The 22,414-nt window shown below is 45.9% G+C and overlaps 1 protein-coding gene across 1 annotated transcript in view; it reads right to left on the reverse strand.

Annotated features, from left to right (window-relative positions):
- Positions 1-6,663: 6,663 nt before the first annotated feature.
- FAM60A (family with sequence similarity 60 member A) overlaps positions 6,664-22,414 on the reverse strand; it is an 18,100-nt gene continuing 2,349 nt past the window's right edge. The window contains exons 2-6 of the mRNA XM_014937280.1: positions 12,981-13,128; positions 10,795-10,894; positions 9,688-9,814; positions 8,529-8,679; positions 6,664-7,687 (exon numbers count right to left, since the gene is read on the reverse strand). Coding sequence (XP_014792766.1) covers positions 7,525-7,687; positions 8,529-8,679; positions 9,688-9,814; positions 10,795-10,894; positions 12,981-13,108 — 669 coding nt within the window. The 5' untranslated portion in view covers positions 13,109-13,128 and the 3' untranslated portion in view covers positions 6,664-7,524. The remainder of the gene's footprint in view (positions 7,688-8,528; positions 8,680-9,687; positions 9,815-10,794; positions 10,895-12,980; positions 13,129-22,414) is intronic.

A 22,414-nucleotide genomic window follows, 5' to 3' on the forward strand; every position in this document is an offset into this window, starting at 1 on the left:
TGCTCCATATCCACCACACAGGCCAGCTGAAGTCATCCAGGGAAAATATGCAGCCACTTCCTTCCCTGCCACACAAGCTTTTCACAATCTTTCCAACAGTCTGGGAGCACTGCTCCTTTCCTTACCCCTTCACCATGTTCTGGTTCCTAAGATGTAGGAGCAGGATGAAGGTCAGAGACAAGACCAGGCCAGCAGGAGCATGCTTGGAGAAGGCATGGTGGCTCTCTCCCCTGCTTAACACTACTCCAAACACCTGCATGTTGATTAGTCAGAGGATACAGCACTGAGCCTGACTGAACAGTCAGCATCTTGTGGTGTCCAAAATCACACTGGCTAACTGGGATCAGCCCTTGGTTTGTGCTGAGCACCATCTAGGCTCATAATGCTTTCTCCTCCCTCTTCACCTCTTCTCAAGAGCCTTGTAGCCATGACGGTGCTCACAATAAAACCCACACAAGGAACAATGGACCATCATTAAAACAGAATAAAAACAAACAGATAAACTAGCACCTGAACAGTTGCTGTATTCTGCCGATGGAAGGTAAGATCTCTAAGGCAACAAAGAAGCATCTCCCATAACCTTGAGGCTGCTGTCGGAGCTCCTCAATAGCCACCACAGGTAATATTCTGGCAATATTACCTACAGCCACAGCAGAGCCTTTCTGAGCCAGGCTGGTACTCTTTAGTTGTGGAAGTGCTCTGAAACTCCCTGTGGCCAAAGAGGCTCAAACACTGCCTCTTCCTTGGCCTCTCACCCTCACTTCTCGTGTCCCCAGAGCTCTCTCTGGCCACCCTCCTCAGGAACAAGCCTCACCATCCAATACTCCCCCCACACTCCCCTGGCTTTAAGCACACCAAGCGGCTATCCTTCCCAGGTGAGACATTACTGAGGCAAATCAAACACTTTGCTGAAGCTCGCTGATCCAAGCAAAACAAGAGCTGCCCGTACCTACGTGATGTTCTGCCTCCATTTCCCCGTTTCTCTTCTTTGAGGTCTGGCACACAGCTGTCCCGGGACGGGCTCTCACCTACTCTTCTGCACCTGCTTGGCCGGGAAGTGCCACCAGCGGCCACGCTCAGCTGCCAGCCCCATCCACCTGGCTGGCTTCAAACCACCCCCAGGTGCTGGGAGGAACCCCCACCAGGGTACCCTTCCTTCACTGGTGGCGAGCCCGGCCATTAGGTTTTCCCGGGTACAAACATTTTCTTTTTTCTTTGCCCACAGAAATGGAAAGCAATTCAAGACCCAGCCTCCCTCCAGAGAGGAGCACTGGGTGGGGAAAATGAGGAGGTTTATGCTCATTTTTTTGTGTGACTCCAGAGCAGAGCGGGCAGGTGTGATGTGATGAGCCGAGTACCCCCGAGCGGCTCAGCTTCTGTCAGCACCCGACGAGCAAAGGGGCCATGAGGGAGGGAGGGCAATGAAAAGCCCGATCCCCTGGGCAGAGCGGGGAGCTCCCGCAAAGACACCCTGGTGCCACCCGGGCGAGGGACACGGCGCCCAAGGCCCGCACCGGCGGCAGCTCGGGCGGTGCCTCAGGGCGGAGGCCGCCGCCCAACGGCTGTAACGGCCGGTCCGCGCCTCCCACTCAGCGCCCCAGCGCTCCCCTCAGGGCCGGGCCGCGCCCAGCGCCCCCGCGCGGCCGCCGGGAACGGACAGGCCGGGCCGCCCGCGGCCTCCCCTCGCGGCCCCTGACAGGGGGCGGGAACCGGCCTGAGGGGACTCCGCCGCCATTCCCGGAGAAGCCAAGGAACCCACAGCCCTTTCCCTGCGGCCGGATTCTCCCTGCGCTCGAAGCAGCGTCCGTGGTGAAGAAAGGCCACGGGCTCACGAACGGTCCTTCCCCGTGCCCAGAGCTGAGGGCTTCGGACGCCTGGGCACTGCCCCTGACCAGTCAATCTTCTTCTGGGCAGGGCAGGGCAAAGCAATAACCTCTCTCTGGGGTACGTCAGAAAATATCTTCCAAACACCTCTGGATAATAAACACAAAAGAAATCTCAAACTTAAATCCTTTATGATAGATGGTGTGAAATGTTAGTGCGGCATTCCCTTCAAATGTACTCAGGATTTGGAAGTACACAAGTGTTTTGCGTAACGTTTTTTTCTCCCAGACTACGGTCACTCCCCTTCTCTGCAGGCTCATACCCGTCTAACGTACCCACTCTGCACCAACAGCGTTCAACGCCATTGCGGGTCAACACAAACATGGACTTTCCAATAGAAAAACCTCTCCTCCGAAGAGCAAAACAGGGTTTGCTGAAAAGGCTAGATTTCCTACATGATGCCCATCATGACCAAGCAGATACCTCAACAGCTTCACAAATCCTGTGTATAATTATCATAGAATGGCTTGGGTTGGAAGGGTCCTTAAAAATCATTGAGTTCCAACCCCCCTGCCATGGGCAGGGACACCTACCAAACCAGGTTGCTCAAAGCCCCATCCAGCCTGGCCTTGAACACTTCCAGGGATGGGGCATCCACAGCTTCTCTGGGCAACCTGTTCCAGTGCCTCACCACCCTCACAGTAAAGAATTTCTTCCTAATATCTAATCTAAACTGATAAAGAATCCCTCCCCATCTCTCCTGTAGCCCCCTTTAAGTACTGGAAGGCCACTGTAAGATCTCCCTTGGTCCTTCTCTTCTGTAGGCTGAACATCCCCCAACTCTCTCAGCCTGTCTTCTTACCCTTCATCTGGACAATCTAAAAATGACAGTATGTGCTATGAGAACCAATTAGAAGGAGCTTCCCTTTTTCTTACATCATATTGAAACTAAATTTTTATACGACTTCAAGAGAGTTCTGTTTAGTCATGGTGTTGATGGCACCCAGTCATCTGCTCAGAAAGCAGGTCATAGGGTCAGCGTTGTAGAAGTCAGATGAATTTCCACATTGTGCAAATCACAATAAAATTACTCTTACACCATACAAAAGCAAACAGTATCTGCTGTTGCGTGCTTCAGCAGCAGCACTGGGCACTCAGCTCAGGCTTTGGAAATCACGGATCTGCTCCTTGTCTATTGGCGACCTCCAGCAGAACACCTTCTTGTCACATGCCTTGTTTTTCTCCTCTTTTGAGTATAATGTGATCCTCTGTAAAGGGAATGTTTGAGGCACCATCCCTGGAGGTATTTAAAAGATGGGTAGACATAGTGCTTAGTGACATGGTTTAGTGATGGTTTCTTTATCAGAGGTTGACGGTTGGACTAGATGATCTTAAAGGTCCCTTCCAACCTGGACAATTCTGATTCTCTAATGCTTGTGCTGTAAGGTGTTTTGGCAGATGTCACACTTGCCCTTGCGACAGCTGATTCAGGTGAAGCACAGGAGGGCTTTACCCAGGATTTTGCCTCATCATTTCACATTGCTCTGAAGATGGCAAGTCCTGTCTCCCCAGCGTTCCCAGAGGAGCTTCCTCCTCCACAGCTGTAGCTGGCCATTAGGTTATCTGCCCCACGGAAAAAAAGCCTTCTGTCCACCAATACTGGTGTTCTCAGCACCAGAAGGTTATCCAGACAGTACCTGTAGTCACAGGCGTGCAGCAGCAGTGTAAAAGAGAGAAGGAAAAATGAATTCATTACTTCAAAAAGGTTGGAATTTGCAAAGAGTGGGATACATACTAAGTTTAACTGCTTTAAACCACCTTTTGGTGCACTTGCTTCTCTTCAGTGACTTTACATAGAGCTTTTCATTTTAGGTGCACTGAATCATGCCCAAAGTATGTTTAGACATCTACAGCAGATAATGCAAGCATGTCCAAAATAGATGCTATTGTACTAAAATCTGGTAGGTCTGTCAAGTCTGCAGAGCTTTCACTAAAATGATTTCTACATGAGCCTCCAGATAATTATTGTGCTCGATTTATAGGAAAATAGTGTATCAGCAGGAATGCATCAGTGTCTCCACTAAAGCCCGTAACAGTCTCTTGCAACAAGCCATCATGCTGAAGGTTGCAATGTTTTCCCCATGACTAGGGAATAGGCTCATCTCATCTTCTACACTCAGTTACTCACTGCCATCTCCTGCCAGAGACCTTGCTCCCGCCGTTCTGCTGGAGCTCATCCAGCTGACTACACCTCTGGTGGGAAGAAACGCTCCGGGCTCCAGCTCCAGTAGAGCAGTGTTATCCTCTTCCACCGACTCCGCTGGATGTGGACAGGGATGGGTTCCACAAGCTGTCAGCACCAACCATTTAACGCTGCCGCTTCAGCTGGCCTTTGCTAAGTGCCAGTGAGCTAGAGAGAGAGCAGGTTCCCCCAGGAACACCAAATGCCAGCACCACCCCTTCCCACTAAAAGAATGCCCAACACACAGTGCCAAGGGACAGCTCTGTGATTCCGCCCCGAGACAGCTGTCTGTCACAATAAACACCATCCTCCTTCCTTTGCTCTGCTCTTCTTTCCAAATTAAACAGGAAGAGGACCACCTCACCGCCTCCCCCCTAAAAAGCTTCTAAATCTTGTTCAAATAAAAACACGGGCTGCTTCAAACACTAATTAACGGAAAAGAGCTGAAATAAACAGAGAAGTTGTTTATTTTCTAAATAAGTCTAAATTTATTCATTACCCTAGTAAAAAAAAGTTTGGATTACAAGTGTCTGAACAGTATAAAAGTACAAAACAGGTTCCATAGATTTCTAATACATTAATACAAAGTGCATGACTACATACAGTTCATTTTGCATTACTACCGGGAATGGAAGAGGTGGGAGGGAGGAGGGGAAGCAGTTGGCGGTTGAAATCTAGCAATAAATAAATAAATACAGAAGAGATGATCCATATCAGAGCACATCCTACCACCAACACTGCAGCCTTAGGTGTACAGAATTACTGATGCTGAAAACACAAATTCAAATGAAAGCAGGTGTTTGCAGAAACAGCTAGGACTCTTGCTCAAGCCCTTATTAGACATGACCAACCTAGTTAAGCCATTATACAAGCAAATGTCCATTACATCTACGGTTGGAATCAATGATCTTAAAGGTCTTTTCCAACCTAAATGATTCAACGATTCTGTTTGGTTGCAGATGAAAGCAAGGTAGGCAGCTTTGTCGTCCCTTCAGAATCTCAGAGAGTTCAGGAAAAGCAAAATAAAACCAACGAAAGCTCTAAGCTGTAAGGCTGTGATAAGTCAAAGCCCTGTTTCCCCTGATGTTCTTTCTCTCCAGAGGTTGGCTTACCCAACGGAGAGGAAAATAAAATAAAAAGAAAACCAAGAAAATAAAAAAGCTTTGAGGATAGAGGCTCCTCTTAAAACCTGTGCATCTTTCCCTACTTACATTTTCATTTACTAACCATTCCCATTTCAGGAAGTGAGATTACATGGAAATCCAGCCCTAAGCCCTATCCACCACAGTATCACCCCGATGACTCGACTCTCACAAAAGGGAAAGCTTGTAGCAATCCATTGTAGAATATCCCAAAAGAGTAAGAAAAGTCCCCCCTCCCCCACCCCAAAACAGAAACGAACAAAAAAACAGCAGAATTCCCAATTTACAGGAGTTAAACCTTCATAAAGGGAACATGAAGCCATCGGGAGCTAAAACGGCAGCACAAACTCTTCCAGGAAGCTGCTTGAAGGAGTGTCACAAGGGTTTGCACAGGAGCCTGCCTGAGAATCCATGTCAGAAACACCAACTTTTGATCGTGTACACAAACAGAGCTGCCGCGACTCAGTACAGCACCATTCTTAACAGAACTTTTCAGAATTTGCTGCAAGTCCAGTATTCACAAAAGCATTGATCTACTGGTTTAAGCAAACAAACAAAACCAAAACGGAAACACAGAGAAGCACTGCCAGGGAAGGGTTCCAAAACAGCAATCTTAATCCAGACCCCAGCCTGGAAACAGATTACACCCCCGGACCAGAGCCCAATTTGCTTAGCGAGGGGTTCGGTTCTATGTCAGGTCCAAAACCAGCAGGGAATCTGGTCTGTGGTCACATTTCAGCTGCACTGGCCTAACAGATAGAAGCTACTCAGTTTTGGCCATCATCTACACTTGGGCATCAAGATGTTTTCTAGGTCCATCTTTAATCACCAGTCAGTTACTACATGAAGCCCAGGGTATCTGCTTCTGGGCTTCACTGAATTTTCAGAGTTGGAAGGGACTGTAGAGATCATCTAGTCCAACTCCCCTGCTGAAGCAGGACCACCCAGAGCTTGTCAGAGCATGTTACTCAGGACTGCATCCAGGCGGGACTTGAAAATCTCCAGAGAAGGGGACTCCACACCCTCCCTGGGCAGCCTGTTCCAGGGCTCTGTCACCCTCACTGTGAAAAAGTTCTTCCTCATATTCAAGTGGAACCCTTTGTGTTCCACCTTGTGCCCGTTGCCCCTTGTCCTCTCACTGGCAACTACTGAAAAGAGTCTGGTTCCCTCCTCCCTCAGCCCGCCCTTGAGATACTTGCAGGCATTAATAAGGTCTCCCCTCAGCCTTCTCTTCTCCAGACTAAAGAGTCCCAGCTCTCTCAGTCTTTCCTCATAAGGGAGATGCTCCAGTCCTTGAATCATCTTTGTAGCCCTATGCTGGACTCTTTCCAGTAGTTCCCTGTCCCTCTTGAACTGGGGAGCCCAGAACTGGACGCAGGATTCCAGTTGTGGCCTCACCAGTGCAGAGCAGAGGGGCAGAATGACCTCCCTTGACCTGCTGGCCACACTCTTCCCTATGCAGCCCAGGATTCCGTTGGCCCTCCTGGCCACAAGAGCACACTGTTTGCTCATTGTCATTTTGTTGTCCACCAGGACCCCCAGATCCTTTTCTTCAGAGCTTGTCTCCAGCAGGTCCATGCCTAAAACAAAGCAGCCTCCCATTTTGCTATGTTCAATTCTTAGGTAAATTGTCCTCCTTAGCTAAGGAGGAGAGCTCTCCCACTGCTTCTTAAGAGTATTTTATGTTGGGTGCCTTCTGGGATAACTGCCACTTGTAGTAGAGGTGTCTGCAGTTTACCAGTCTGTATCACATCGGATGGATGAAATATTTGTTACGTCAGTAGTATAGGGTGAAATCTCCACACCTTTAAAAAAATATATTTATATAACTAGAGAGGTGACTTATAACATTTCTATGTATTAGTTCATCTTATTGACTCATACATGTCTAAGAATGAAATATTTTCTTGGGGATTTAAGGGAGGTTACCAACCAACTTTAAAAAATGCCTTACACCACTGCTTCTTTCAATACAGAAACATGAACTACATATACTTTAATATACAAAACCCCATCCTCAAGTTCACTTGTGAAGCGAGTGGGAGGGAAGTGGGGGAAGGAGGATTAGAGGGACAACCTTGCAGCAGCATTCAGCTTTGCTAAGTGTTCCATAGCATCTTAAATATTATGTACAGTCTTTCTGAAAGGATACAAACTGACTTCAGAGTTTGTGGAATTGTAGCAGTAAAACCCAAAACAGTTCTAGGGAATAGTCTTTTGGCAGCATAGCAGGTGTCCAAAGTGAACAGTCACATTTCTAGTATTTTTCCAGAGAATAAGAGGATCTGTATAACCTTCTGCAGCTATCCAAGGAAGTCACCACTCCTCTTGGGTGGAGATTGCTGGAGATTGTGGTCCTTCTTGTTCTGGCTTCTCAGTGGCAGACTTTTTATTGCTACAGCAAGGTTTGAAGAGATGAGTGTCTATGAGGACTTCTCCAAAACGCCCTTTGTAAATAATTCCACAGCAGACCTTTTGCCTGGAAGAAATAGCAGAGAGACAGATAGTTTGTGTGGTTAGAATATACGGAATTCACAGAAATGCAAAAAATCAGTTTGACCTAAGAGTACTTTTCTGAAACTCCAGCTCAGAGGACAGAGACACAAGCCTGTGTCTAAATCCACAACACTGCTTTAGGAAAAGAAAAAAACCAACCAAACAAACAAAAGAAAACAACAAAACAAGACACCAAGCCCATGTCTATACAAAACTAGTCTCCCATTTTGCTTCCCAGAGAAGTTTCAGGCACACATCTATCTGGGCTGAACTAACCTTGACTACAACACACTTGCAAACACTATTTGAGAGGAGGCAGCAAAGTCACAATAGAGCAATTAGCTAAACAAGGGATTACTGTGTCATAACATGCAATAAAGGATAACAAGCCCTTCAGCTCCCAGAAAATCTTGTGGGTTTCCTCCCACTCCAGATTGATTTTTTTTTTTTTTTTTTTGAAATGACTACCATCACAGGTCAACCAAATCAAATGCTGTGTTTTGCTGGCAAGCTGAGAGCACTGTTGTACTTGTCAACACATCACGTCTACGGAACACACTTCTAAGACAAGATAACGACAGTCAGGAATATTATCCATTACCCCCCAAAACCTAAAAATATTTTCCAGCAACTGCATTAGTATTCAGGGAACTGGAGATTTTTTTTCCCCAAAGACACACATTGTATAATACTCTGTGACTTAAATTATATCCTTAAAAGAAATGAAGTTCAACAGCAGCAAATTCCTGAAGAAGCAGAAACAAGCACTATGTACGTGATGCAAACTGCTATCTGCACAGAGTACACGTTCTGTTGCTTTTTACCTTTTCCAATACGTGAGATCTAAAAAGGAGAAAACTGGTGTTCTGCTGGCCCCAGCGCTCATCTCTGTGTCAGACCCATCGTCAGACTGGTTGCTGTAACAGGGTGACTGAGCTGGGGAGGCACTCGAAGTGGTGCTGTGGGCATCAGAATCTGTAAGGAAAAGAATAAATGCAAGAATCAGGACATGCATCCAACGACTTATCCTCATGTGGATTGGGAACAGAGACGCAGACTTTTTTTAATTAACAAGAAAAACCTAACGACGACAACCCATTTTTCACTTGCCCCTGCTGATTTCAACAGAGACACTATCACTCAGCATTTGGGAGGGTGAACTTGGAACTAGAGGGGATCCTTGGACATGAGGGACTGGAAAGAGGTTCAGGATCAGGGCTCAGTTCCTGGCTCTCAAACCTAGCCTGTGCAGGCCATGCTTTGGATAAGATCCTGGTCCTGCTCTGGAATCAACGAAAGATCCTTGAAGTTGATCAGGATCCGTGCTTCAGACCTAGTACTTTCTCAATCTCCTTTCTTACCCATTCAGTTCAAGTCCTGCAAAGCTCTTCTCATTAGTGCAATGGGTGAGGTAGTATTGAGCTTTGCTGGATTGAGACTACAAACTGCAGATGCAGCACACCTTAAGAGAGGGCCTACTAGCCAACCTTTTAGTTAGCATCTTTAGCACCTACAGTAACACAATAAATAAAGATTAACTACAGCATGTTGAATGAGGTGATACAAGCTCTTTGGGTCAGGGCCTTTACTGATTGTTTGGAGAGCTCTTCCTTCAGGCCAGGTAGGATAATTGAAAGAGAGTGAGAAAAACAAGTCAGCAACAGTTAAGAAGCTGGAAGGTTTGCTTTGGAAAAACCTAAACTACCGATATACATTTAGAGTGTAACTGGCAGATGGCTTTGTTGGAAAGCTATGGATGCAAATCTATTTGACAAGCATAAGTGCTAGTGGAAAGAAATCACCCAGACTGGCAGAGGAAGGTGTAAGGAAACTGCACAGAGGAAACATGGTAGGAATTTAAAAGGGAAAAAAATCTAGGCCAACTAAAAAGACCGAGCCGAAAACATATATGGGCGAAAAAGGCTGATAACTATGTTAGGGGAGGTCAAAGTTTATTGCCAAAATCTCTTTGGATCCACTTACTGTGCCGCTTGAATTCCTTTTGTAGTTTGCTGATTTGATTGCTCTTTATCCTGCTTCCAGACAGAGTTTTCATTTTCTTTGGTTTCAATGTTGTTTTAAGACTGGGTCCAGCCCTGGCATCTACTACCTAGAACACAGAAAACACATGCATAATACTGCTGCATCATGCCCAGATAACGCCCTGGTCAGGGTACCTGTACTGACTTCACTGAAGGTTTTCAAAACCAATTTTGTTAAACCAAGGCAGTTCTGTGCACTGACACGCCTACGTTTCATTTAAATCTAGTTTGTAAGAGACTAAGTCTGTAGCGAAAGACAGCAAACTAGTTTAAAAAAACACATTCAGTTCAATTTTTGCCTTCTTCACATTTTTGACAAATTCAGTTTAGTAGACAACAGTTGTTTAAGCCAATACAGATTCAATTAAGAGTGTCTGCCAAGCATTTGCCCTGGAGTTTTTTAGAAAATCATCAATTTAACTTCTGAATAAAGCTGGTGGTAGTAATAACCATAGTTCTGGCTCCCATTATCATCAAGGTTTCCTGAATAAAGATTATAACATACACAAAGAATCCTGATCATCTTCCCAGCCCTAGGCCCAAACTGAATTAGATGTATCAAAACAGAATATATGAGTGGGAATAGCTGCAAGATATTAGTCATTGTAATTATATGACTAAATGACATTGATTTATGTGTTGCTTGAGCAAGTCACCTTGCTTGTTCAAGCCATTAAAAAAAAAAAAAGAGCTTAAAAAAGGGAGCAATGAATTTTGGAAAGAGGCCAAATTTGAAATGTTTTGAGTGTCACAGGAGACTTTTGGACAAAGTTATGAGCTTGTGAAAACAAGGAATTACAAGGTAAGTTAGTCTGTGACTCAATCCCGGGCTTGCATAATCCCCATTTGCACACAAGCCAAATGAAGACAGATAAGAGCCATGTAACAGGAAATACTCCAGGAAGGATTTAGAGATGCTGTGGGTGGGAAGGGAGAGTGTGGGGGAAACAGCAAAACCCAAACCCTTGCTAGCATCTCCCCAAACTAGCAGGATGGACTAAGGCAGAGACGAGTTAGTTTTGGGGTGGAAGGGAAATAAATGACTAACGTGATTCCAGTTCTTTTTGGATCCTGCTGGCAATTTTTTCCATCTTTTCACCAAAAGGACACAGGCATTGCAAATATCTCCTGAGCGGGCCTCATGGAGCCTGGTAAAAACAGAAGCAAAAAAAATCACTTGACAACAGTTAATAAAAGCACCCCCCCCACACACAGTTGATAACATCAAGCAGCATAAAAATTGATGGAAAAGATGGGTTCTCAAGTTCTGTCTTTAAGGAATTACAATTTATCTGAGGTACTCAAACACTGCCATTTAAAGACTAGGTCTCACTACCAGAAAGCACTCGTCCATATAGAAAAACAAGGTGGTGTGATCTGCCTCCGGAGGGGCACCAAAAACAGTTCCATCAGCTTCAGCTGAAATAATAAAAAGCAAAACCAAACAAAAAACCAAAACCAACCAAACAAAGAAAAGAAACCACAAACAAAAAAACCCCACCAACACACAGTTCCAGTGGGTTGGTTGGTTTACTTGTAGAGGGAGGGAGGAGAAATAATCATATTCCTTGAATGTACATTTGGGAAAAGACCTCAGAGATGAGACAAAAGCTTATTCAGCTCTTAACTTTGTCACAGAGCTTCAAGAATGAGTAAGAAATACCACGTCACACACTCCTGCATAAGCATAGGATAAGGTTTCAGGAACAGCATTCACTGGAATGACAGCAGTACTCGCTCCCTTTAACGAGCTTGCTTCAAAAATCATCTCTACTGCTAATCCACGCTAAAAGAAATATAAAAGGGATACACTGTAGATTTTTTTTTTTTAGTTATTTAAATGGGAAGACTTTGAAGCATTTATAGATGAACCAGGCAGGCTCAGATAAGCCATTATTTGCTCAGCGTTAAGACTGCATTTTTACCTTGACAAACATATTTCAGATAGCAGAAGACCAAAGGCCCTGCTACACTGCAAGCTTCTTTACTGTCGTTAACAACAACAACAAAAAACGTAACGGGCCTTCACACATTTTTTCCACTGCCAAGGACAGTACTCAAGAAATATGACAAGGAAAACTGTAGCACCAGATTCATATACAAAAATCTATAGTAAACACAAAGAACTACAAAACTTTGTTTTTGTCCTTTCAACACTTGAGAGGAGCGTTTCTAGAAAAAGGGGAGGGAAATATTTGTAAATATTACAAAGATTTACACATATGACATTAAGCACTTGAGACAAGAGCAGCTATACTGGTATGTATATATATAGATTTCAATATTATGCATGAAATTTCCACTCAGGCTTAAGGTTTTGATGAGAGGTAATCCAACAAGACTGGAAAGAAAAAGCAGAAAATATCTATTGACAACAGACTTTTTCCAGGAGAAATAATTTCATGGAAAACTACAGTATAAACAGGAGAAATTCTTATCGCCTCTAAAATAAACAGAGTAAAAAAAATAATTGCTTTTCTGACAATTCATGGACACAAATTTAGACAGAATTTCAAAGTTCTTCGGAATTATTTCAAAGAAGTTAGAAGGTCACAGCAGCTGGTTCAAGAAATCACTGGCATTTATAGTTTTGCTTACCAACTCTTTCAAGTAACATTATGTGCAACATTGCCTAATTGGAAAGCTAATTACTTGATGCTCAGTTTTCCTCAGGATGGGTTTCCAATGAGAAGTTTTATTAACATCTTGGTATGCCCTATTTTGAACAAAGGCATTAATACCTGAAAAAAGGTACTCCGCATAAACCCTGCTGGAACTGCTATATATTTATCCAGCAAGTTTTGCCTAATATTCTTGAGTCTTTAGAGCCACAGAAAACCTCCATGGATGTGTGCTGTTTACCATCTTGTGCGGGAATTTAAACTTCTAAGGAACATGTGCAAAACACAGTCTGAGAGGGGTCAAAATCCCTGCACATGCTGTGAGGTGGAAAGGCATGAGCCTGACCCCTTTGCTTTATGATCTACAGCAGCTCTTCATTGGCAACAACAGCAGATGGACCACCAAGTGGTACCGTACACAGCAGCAGAGGATCCAGCCCCTCCTGGCTTGGCCTGGAAAGTTGTGAGGAAGCTGAAGCCAGCCTTCCCCACCACCCACCTCTGCTAACCTTATCTTTCAGTCTCTCAGAACAAGAGGGACAGCATGTCAGGTTCATGGCTTGGAGATCAACACCATGACTGACCACAACGCTGACTAAAGAAAGAATCTTACCCAAAACAATTTTGGAAGTCCTTTTCATAACGTTTGCTGTCAGTGAAACGAGAACTGGAAGACTTAGCTCTGCAAATACAGCAGCCTTCTATACTCCGATACATCTTCGGTTTGTGAAAGCCAAACATTTTTTCCTCCCAGCTGTAGCCTGTGAAAACAAAGAGGAACTGGTGTCACTTATCAGTGTTAGATACTGAAAGAAAAACCTGGGCAATTCACTGGGCAAACCAAAAGTAAATTATAATTCACGATGGGAAACTGCTAGATTAGGCCATAGCTTTACCCTGCATTGCCCCTGAAGAGCAGATGCACCTAGAACACACTTTCTTATTAAAAAAAAATGAAATAATTAACAGCTGGAGTATTAAGCAATATCCAGCAGGACTCGTGACAAGCTCATTTACTGCGTAACTCTACTCTAAGGGCACATCTACCACAGCACAACCCAGAGGTGTGAATGCAGCTGACTGGGCTAGTGAAAGCCCTACGTGTGTGGCCAAACAGGCTGCAGGACAGACCGTGTGAACCTGCCCCAGCCCCTGGATAAATAGTTGGCAGCTGAACCCTGGGTCACTGGAACCACCTCATCGTCATCACCACCAGCGTTTGCTGGATACATCCCTGGCCAAACCTTGTTGAAAGTGAGGAGGAGTCATTTTAAATGAGCTGCAGTCATACCTCTAGGCTGTAGGGCAGACATACCTGAAAAGCCGCTCTAAAACCAGCAGGGTGGAGTCCCACCCAGCCCTTGATGGCCCTGTCTGCGCTGCTGCAGGGACCCAGGAGCACTTTGTGATTCTCAGGGCCGGGTGAGCATCCCAGCCACATCCCAGCTCCGTGTCAGCACAGGCACAAGGTTCTCGCCCTCCCATCTTCCCCACCCTGCTTTCCATGGGAAGGAAACCCAGCTAGAAAATGGGCTCAGGGAGCTGGACCCCGGGGCACATTTCAGCATGCGCCTACCACACATCCCAGCCACCACCAGTGACGCCAGAGCAAAAGGTTCTCCATGTACAGGGAAGTTGTTTCATCTTAATCACCAGCTCCAGCTCAGAAAGCCAAAAGCCATGCTGCTTTTAGAGGTCTGCCCACCCTTTCCACTACACCCGGGCTGGGATTTGCTATCAGAGCAGGTAACGTACAACGGAGGTGTCTTCCAGGCAGAAACCTTTAAAGTTAGTCACGAGTGGATTTACTGCAGTCACCACGACAAAGACCCCTTCAACACATAGAATGGTTAGGGTTGGAAGGGACCTCAAAGACCATCTAGTTCCAACCCCCCTGCCATGGGCAGGGACACCTCCCACTAGAGCAGGTTGCTCAAGGCCCCATCCAGCCTGGCCTTGAACACCTCCAGGGATGGGGCATCCACAACTTCCCTGGGCAACCTGTTCCAGTGTCTCACCACCCTCATAGTAAAAAATTTCTTCCTGACATCTAATCTGAATCTTTTTTCTTCCAATTTAAAACCGTTTCCCCTTGTCCTATCATTAAACTTCCTGTCAAAGAGTCCTTCTCCAGCTCTTCTATAGGCACCCTTCAGGTATTGAAAGGCTGCTATAAGGTCTCCCCGGAGCCTTCTTTTCTCATGATGTCCCCCACCGCCAAATCAGTTCTCCCCGAGCCCCAGTTACTCCCCAGTGCAGACTGGGGCAGTCTGACGTGGCACGAGAAGCTGTCAGAGCAAACAGCTCCCAGAGCCCTTCAAAAAACCAAAGCAACAACTGAGTAAAGCTGGTGCTTTCCTGGCGCTGGGCCTGGGCGCACAGCAAGTCCTCACAGGCCACACAGCATCTCTCTCACAACGCAGACGGGGACCGTTCCAAGATGTTCTCTCTTTAAACAGACCACGGTGCAAGGTTTGCCCCAACCACCCGCTGCAGGGACCAAGCAGCCACCTCTGCTGCTTATCACACACCAGCTGCTCGGAGAGGAGACAGGTCACCGGCTGCAGGAAACTCCATGAGAACAGGTTCCCCCCCGCTAAGAACTTCTGCTTTTAAAAAATTAAAATTAGATGGAGCCACGCAATAACACAAGATTTCCCCCTCTCCCCTTAACGAAAGGCCAAGTCCTTACATTCCTGTAGAAGCCAACAGAAAACTACCTCTCCTGCCCACAAATACTACTGAAAGACCCAGGCAGGACTTTGGGGAGAGCAGCATCTCCACCGCTTGTGGGCAAGCCTGGTGAGAGGGAACTCCACAACTTCTCAGTCCCAGGGCCTGCCAAGTCCCAGCAACCCAGCCTGGGTTACTGGTGAATGTATGCGGCATAGGGATCTGTCCTCAGATCTCCCACCTGCAGGAAGGTGAGGGATGTAATTCTAATATCCTCCAGAGGGACAGAGAAAACTAACTTGAAATCTTCAGTCTACAGCACTACATTTGCCACATCATTACAGCACTAAAATAATTTGAAAAGCAGGTTCAGGTGAGGTCAAAAATATGCTTCCAAAAAATGACCATACCTAGCATCATGCTTACCTTACTGACAGACAGAGACTCCATGTGGGGGAAAAAGGTCCCGTGTGTTTTTGCAGGACCACAGCAAAAGCTACAGAACCACCCCAAGCCTAGTCAGAGTCCTCTACATCGATATAAAAATACATCCCCCCACCCCAGAGGGGAAGATTAGAGCATGGCAGCACTGCAAAACAAACACACGAGGTTCTGCACAAGGTTCCCAGGCTCCCGAGAACAACAGAAAAGCAAAGCTTTTATCTAATACTGTCGGTTAATACTCACACAAAACCCATTAAGGAACCCATATGCAGCTGAAAGCACACGTTTACATTTCAGTTTATAATACAAGACCACTTGGTGCCCACTGAGGCTGTGTCACCTTGCAATTACATGTGTCAACACAAACTCGTGTCAAGACGCAAGTCAACTCTCCAACAAGCCCGTCTTGACCAAACCCCTTGCAGAGACTGTTGACAGCAAGGGACTTGCTCAAGTCCAGAGATCTCCTGAAGTTTTCAGCTTAGGAGAGAGAGAGGGGATAGGTCTGTCCTTCACTCCTGTCCAAACTCATGCTGTTTGTCAAAGGCTTGAGGGGCTGTATTCCTTTCTTCTTTGTGCACATTTGCAACACAGGGAGCTCACCTATGGCTAGGTTCTCCCAGGGACGACTTGTGCAAATATCCAGCCAAGTCACCCCAAAGGCTGCCAGGCTTCTTATGAGATTCACTGCTCCTTCTATTAGCAGAGCATTGGCGTGGAGGCCAAGGGCACCTGTAGTAAGTAAAAGAACATATCTAACTAGCAACCTGCTGAATGGGCTTGCTGAGTGATGGTTAGACTCTCTGCTTCTGCTTGGATATGTTTTCAGGGACACACAGCAAATGAATGCACAGCCAAACCAGGTTAGTATCCCTGGACTGTCAAGCCAAATAAACAAGAGTATCTAGGCAAACACCTAAGAGTATGGATTTTGTTTCTTAGCATCTGAGGGCACCGTGTTTAACAAGCCACTGGAGATCCAACAGCATATTCACCTGGGAATTTTCAACTGCCATCGAGAAATTTTAGATTTTGTTTGACTACCACAATGTTAAGTCCGCGGTCTGGTGCTTTTCTTTAGAAAGTCAAAGACTAATTAATTGCAGACTCAAGGTTCATCAGTACTGCAAAACTTAAGCAGTGAGAGCATCTTGACTGTTACAGGACAAGACACAGAACTGATATCAACAATGTGATTTACTTCCTAACCCGTTTCCTTCCAGAAATCCAGTCACTGATGAGACAATCTCTGTCAACAGCTGGTATTTATACCACAGGAGAACAAGATGCATGTTTTACAATTAATGTTGACTGGCATCAGGCACATATATTCTGAAAATATTTTGTTTTGCATCGTTGCTGCCATTCTCACAGGAGCAGCCTTTCAGCAACATCTTTCAATAGAAGGGAAACTAGTGCCATCTGTTTCCCACTTGATGAATGGTCAGCAACGGTATTACCATATATCATGCCTGAACGGGGAAAAGCTAGTAGCAAAACCACAAGTAAAACAGATTTCTCTGACAACTGCATCGAAGTGCAGTTATAAATGGAAGGCGTCCGTCCAGTTACACATTTAATCCTAAACAGTTGCTATTTGACCATTATACACTAAATATTCAGTCAGCTGGAGAGCTTAATAGCTAACGTAAAGCATTTGAGCCTAGAAGTACTTATCAGCATTGCTAAACTTAGAGCTCTCCGTCTCAGCTTCCATTCTAAACCATAATTGTGCGTCTAGTGCTGGAGTTAACACTACATTTCTATAGACTTTAGTGTACTTAAAAGGACACGACTGTGCCCTTTAAAAGGTTTATCTTGAAACCTTTGCAATTTAGATTTCAAATTAGCACCAGAGAGCTTGACTGGCAACTGCCGTAACACCTCAATATTAGCTGCGCGAGTTCAACCATGTGAATTTTGGGACAGATAAAAAGATGGTAAGTAGGAGTGAAGTAACTTCCATAGAGGTTAAAAAGCATTACCCAAGACAATTTGGCCAAATTTAAGCACGTTATTATTCGTCAAATTTAAGCATGTGATTAAAATACGTGACGTCTTTTAAATCAGCCGTTGCACAGAAGTGGGAAGGGACGGCTCACCAGCCCAGAATCAGGAATCCCAGTGGAGTGTACTGGTCATTCTGCAGAAATGGAGGTTCACCTGCACAAGGAGAGGAGCAGTATTGCCCCACATCATGGGAAAAGTGGTCCTCCTCCTCCCTAGTTTCTCTGCAAAAAGGAAAATGTGCTATTCCCCCAAGTTCTGCTTTAACCAACTGTTTTAGCAATTTGAACAGACTCAGAAAAGACTGCAGGAAAAGGAAAAAGCTCTCTCCATCCCTCTGCCCTCTCACTTTTGGAAAAGCAGCACCAAAAATAGAGACTTGTCTTGCAAAAAGTATGGAGTTAAGCAGAGAACAGTAAAGTAGGTGAGAAATTAAAAAAAAAAAAAAAGAAGAAGAAACAACCCACACCCTGTTTGTTACACTTGTGAAAGGCTGGTACAAAGCAGCATGCATCATGCTTGTGTGAAAATGGTTTTGCACTTTCGTTACCTGTCAGGACTAGAATCTGGTGCTTAGTTTCCTTTGCAAAATTTAATTTGATGATCTAAATTAAAAGGAGGTATTGCTTCAGAACGCTCATTAAGTTTTCAAGTTGGGGAAGAACTTCTGAACTCTTCCAGATTTTAAAATAAGAAAAGCTGAGCCACTTTCATTCGCTCTTCCAGATTCCTTCTGCATTCTTCCTGATCACCCAAGAAGAATGAAAACCCTTTATAATAGAAAGGAAGGAATTCCTGGAAGGCAGGCATGTCTCCCTTTGTAACACAATTATCAGGCCAGTCGGAAGCAACGTGCTCACCTGCTTCTTGCAAAGCTGAAAGAGAGACATTCCCTGGGGTTATGGGAGAGCAGAGGGATGCCAGTCCAACTACTCAATACCTTCCCTTCTTCCCATCTCCTCACTCAGACCCAAAACTGCCAGTACATCATCAAAGAGGAGAACCCCTGCAAATAATTTTATTTTCCCTTCCGTGTACAAAACAGCCTTAGCACAGCCTCCCTGAAGTTGGGCTACAGAAAAAAAATACAACCTAGCCTGCGTATGTTGATGCAGCCAGTTCTGGTCAGTAAAAATCTCACCATGCTCATCTCCACAGCTTTTCATCAGAACTAAGAAATATAGCCGAAATTATACTTTTTTTTTTTTTTCTTTTAAAGGAAAAGAAACAGATGCCTTTATATAGAAAGAATATACATGCTCTGGCTTTTACATCTGCAAGTGCATACACCCAGGCACGTGCACACACACGAAAAATGCTTTCAGAGCTGTCTACGGCGCCAGAAGCAGAGTCACTCGTCTCGCTAATAAATTCTTGGGCCTGTCCTTCTGCTGAAATAAACTGCAATACCTCTATGGAAAATCAACTGTGGAACAGAGAATTGTACATCAACAGAGGAGCTGATCTATATCAGAGACTCAATGCAAACATACCTCCCCCCGGAGTTTACATGCTTCAAAAAGCAGCTTTGGAATAAAAGTTAAAATTGGACCCCAGAAAACCGTATTTTAATGCTGCAAGAAGTCAGAGACCAGGCTAACCGGAGTCATCTGAAAATAGAACTTGAGTCTTTGCAAAAATATTTTTTACATTATCATCTGTCCTTATAGCTCAAAGTATGGTGACTAACTTCCAACAACCAGAACTGTAGAATGGTGCATGCTGTCTGTACACCCTTCTAGTCCCATATATCCTTAGACTTTCCTTTCACTTCCCTTCCTCTCTCCACCTAAAACAACTTTACTCAGAGGAAAGCTGTATTTGGCCACTACAGCCCAGGCACATCTGAATGACACAGCATCCTACGGAGTTTTTACTCAATGAGCTGAGCAAAACCACTAGAAAGTAAAAACTACATCTTCAGGAATCTTTCCTTTGCCAAAATAAGTCAGTCGCTCTTTTGCTGGTAGTTGTCTGCAGCTAGCATTGTGCACGCAGCGCTGCAGTGAAATCTTAGCACACCAGATGCAACTGGCAGCAGCTACCAAGCGTGTATCAAAAATCAAAGTGGACATTTCTTTCTTGTGTTTGAGCCTCCACCGCATCCTGGCTGGGTCACAAGCTGTTCAGAAGTAGTCAGGTCACAAAGGAGCCTACTTACCTGCTGATCTTCAGCGGGAAATAAGCACCTCACCTATTTAGACAAAAGAGTGAAAGGCTAAGCCACTTGGGTGTTCCTCTGAACTGCCGTGCGGTTAGTGCTCCAGCAGGGATAGGCGAAAGCATGAAAACAGTAATCAGTAAAATTTGCATAGGGGAAAAAAAAAAACATAATCCCAAACCTGTCCCACCTGCAGACATTCCTTCTTGAGAGAGAACTTCCCCTCCGAAACTCCTATTGCATAACTAACGACACGCTCAGCTTAACGAGGAGCCCTGCAAGGAAAACTTGGGATGTTCTCCAGCAAGTGCTGGAGCTCAGTCTGCGATGCTTATCTCAGTACAGTCACTGCAGCTGGTATGATGCTGTTTGCAACCACCTGCTACTGAAAAAGCATCACTGACACTTGAGATCATGAGACACACGAGACAGTTTTGGTTTGTTATATTTTGCGTTTTGGTTTTTTTTGGGGTTGTTTTTGTTTGTTTTTTAAGAGGGTAACATACCTGATGGGGGCTTGACCAGAAGTAGTAGTAATATTTTGGCAGAATAGCTGAAGTGACTTCATTAAAAAGGATACATTTCCATGTCCTGAAGTAATATTACTGGTCATTTCACTTGGACTTTGGACTGAGCACGTTCTACAGAAATGCAAAGGGTTGAGTCATGAAATGGAGTCCCGCCCATGCATTCTGCTCAACCACTCAGTTTACAAGCCCCAGCTCACTTGCTGCTGCTGCTTTCTGTTAAAAAGCAAGTGCTACAAGGGGTGCAAGTCTGAAGAAGGTGGTTGTCAAGTTGGACCGTACATGTCGTTCATCTTGTTATGAAAGAGGTAGGAAGCATCAGGTGTTAAGAATGAATGCAAAGCAGAGTTTGGTGGCACAGAAAGCGCCGTTCAGCCTGTGTACGACAACAAACCGTCAGTTTTAATGTTGTTTATTTTTAACCTTTGTGAATTTATCAACTCTTCTAACATCCTCTTCTACTAAGAAGTCAGTGATGTTTTCTCTTTAAAGGAAAGCCTGTGAACGTAGGCAATTAGCTTCTCCTTGAGAATCTCACGGCTGGGAGAGAAGCGAGGAGGAATTTTTCCCAGAGGCTCTGGCACTCAATCCCACCTACTTTCAGTGGGAGCTGGATGCTGCATGCCTGTGGGTGTGTTTGAAAAAAATCCCACGACTTGTTACTTGCAGATTTTCTACCACGGACCACAGATCCCAAGAAACCTGGAATTTACCTGAGTGTAAAGGAGTTCAGTGTCCACTGGTGTCAGCAGAAAGGCCTCCAGTTCACTGATGTTCCTACACTGCACAGTTTGTGTAATCTTTTTCTTTTTTTTTTGTTTTAAAAAACCCAAACAACTGTAAACTGCACAGTGAATCTGGCCATGTGGAAACTGGGGAGAAGGGGGTTTCCACAGCAAACGCCCCACACGTGGCTGACAGCAACAGTCTCACCTTTGGAAGCAAGAACACATGGCTTTGCTGAGAAACTGTCACCCTCCTGGCTTGCCTTGTGAAAAGGGGTAAACAGACATCTCCACGGCTGTCAACCTACCGCCTCCCACCAGCGCCGAATTAAAATTCAGAATGAAAAGGAGCACGTTGCCATCAGCTTGCGTTCAAGGACATCGCTCAGCCTCCAGTACAGAGGGGATGAAGGTCTGGGCTGGGTTCAGGACACCGGGCCTTCTCCTCCCCCCTTTCCCTCCCCAACCACGAGGGGATGGTGGCAGAGGCCCCGCCACACACGTGCTTTGGGCACCCAGCAGCAGGTTGAGGAGCCGCATCCCACACCGCCTGCCTACCGCACTACAGCGCCGGGGCGCACCTCTAAACTTGTTTTTTTCTTCTTCTTCCTTTCTAATAATGATCATTGAATAATTCGGATCCGAAGGGCTGCCCGACGGGACCAAAGCTCTTTGTGGGATGAGCCAGGGCCGTTCCCGCCGGGGGAGCCCCCGGGGCTGGCGGGATTCAGCCCCGCTCAGGCACAGGCGGGTAAACAACAGGTTTGGCAGGTCCTTTTAAATCCCTTTAGCTACACGCATCCGGAGACGGAGGGTTGGGAAGGGGGGGGGGTAGGAGAGGAGACGGCAACTTTTTATACCTTTGAAAGGGAGAGCGCGACCGGGGAGCGCTTCCCTGGCAAAAAGCTGCAAGTTTGGAGGTTTTGTTGGTTGTTTTTTTTTTTTTTAAATAAATAAAATAACAGCGATAAAAGATACTCGAAGAAGTAGAGCCTGGTCGCGTAGCGCGGTGCGGGAGGGGGCCGCTTTCCGCCCAACACCGCATGGCGCGGAGCTAGGCGGGGGGGGGCCGGTCCCGGCGCCCCGTTCCCCGCCCGTTACCGCCGCCGGGCTCCACCGGCGGCGGAGGGGGGGGAAACGGCGGGCGGAGGCGCGGGAGCGCCGGGAACAAAAGACCCCCCCGACACACACACACACCACCTCCCCGGGGGGCGGACGCCCTACTTCCCCCGCCGGTCAGGTGGAGCGGCGGGAGGACACAGACGGGTGGACCCGGGGGGTGTAACTTATAAAAAGGCGAATAATAATAAAAAAAAAATTAAAAATGAATTTTTAAAAAAGCAGCACAGGAAGGGGAAAGGCAAGCCCGGAGCGCGGAGGTGGGCGCTTTTTTTGCGAGGCGGCCCCCGCGCTGCAAACACCGCCCCGCCACCACGCGGTCTCGGTGCGGCCGCCCCATCCGCCGCCACCGGGAGCGACCGGGTGGAGGGATTAGGAGAGGGTCGAGCCG

The sequence above is a fragment of the Calidris pugnax genome, unplaced genomic scaffold (genome assembly GCF_001431845.1).
Source record: "Calidris pugnax isolate Ruff unplaced genomic scaffold, ASM143184v1 scaffold1, whole genome shotgun sequence".
In the NCBI taxonomy this organism is placed as follows: Eukaryota; Metazoa; Chordata; class Aves; order Charadriiformes; family Scolopacidae; genus Calidris; species Calidris pugnax.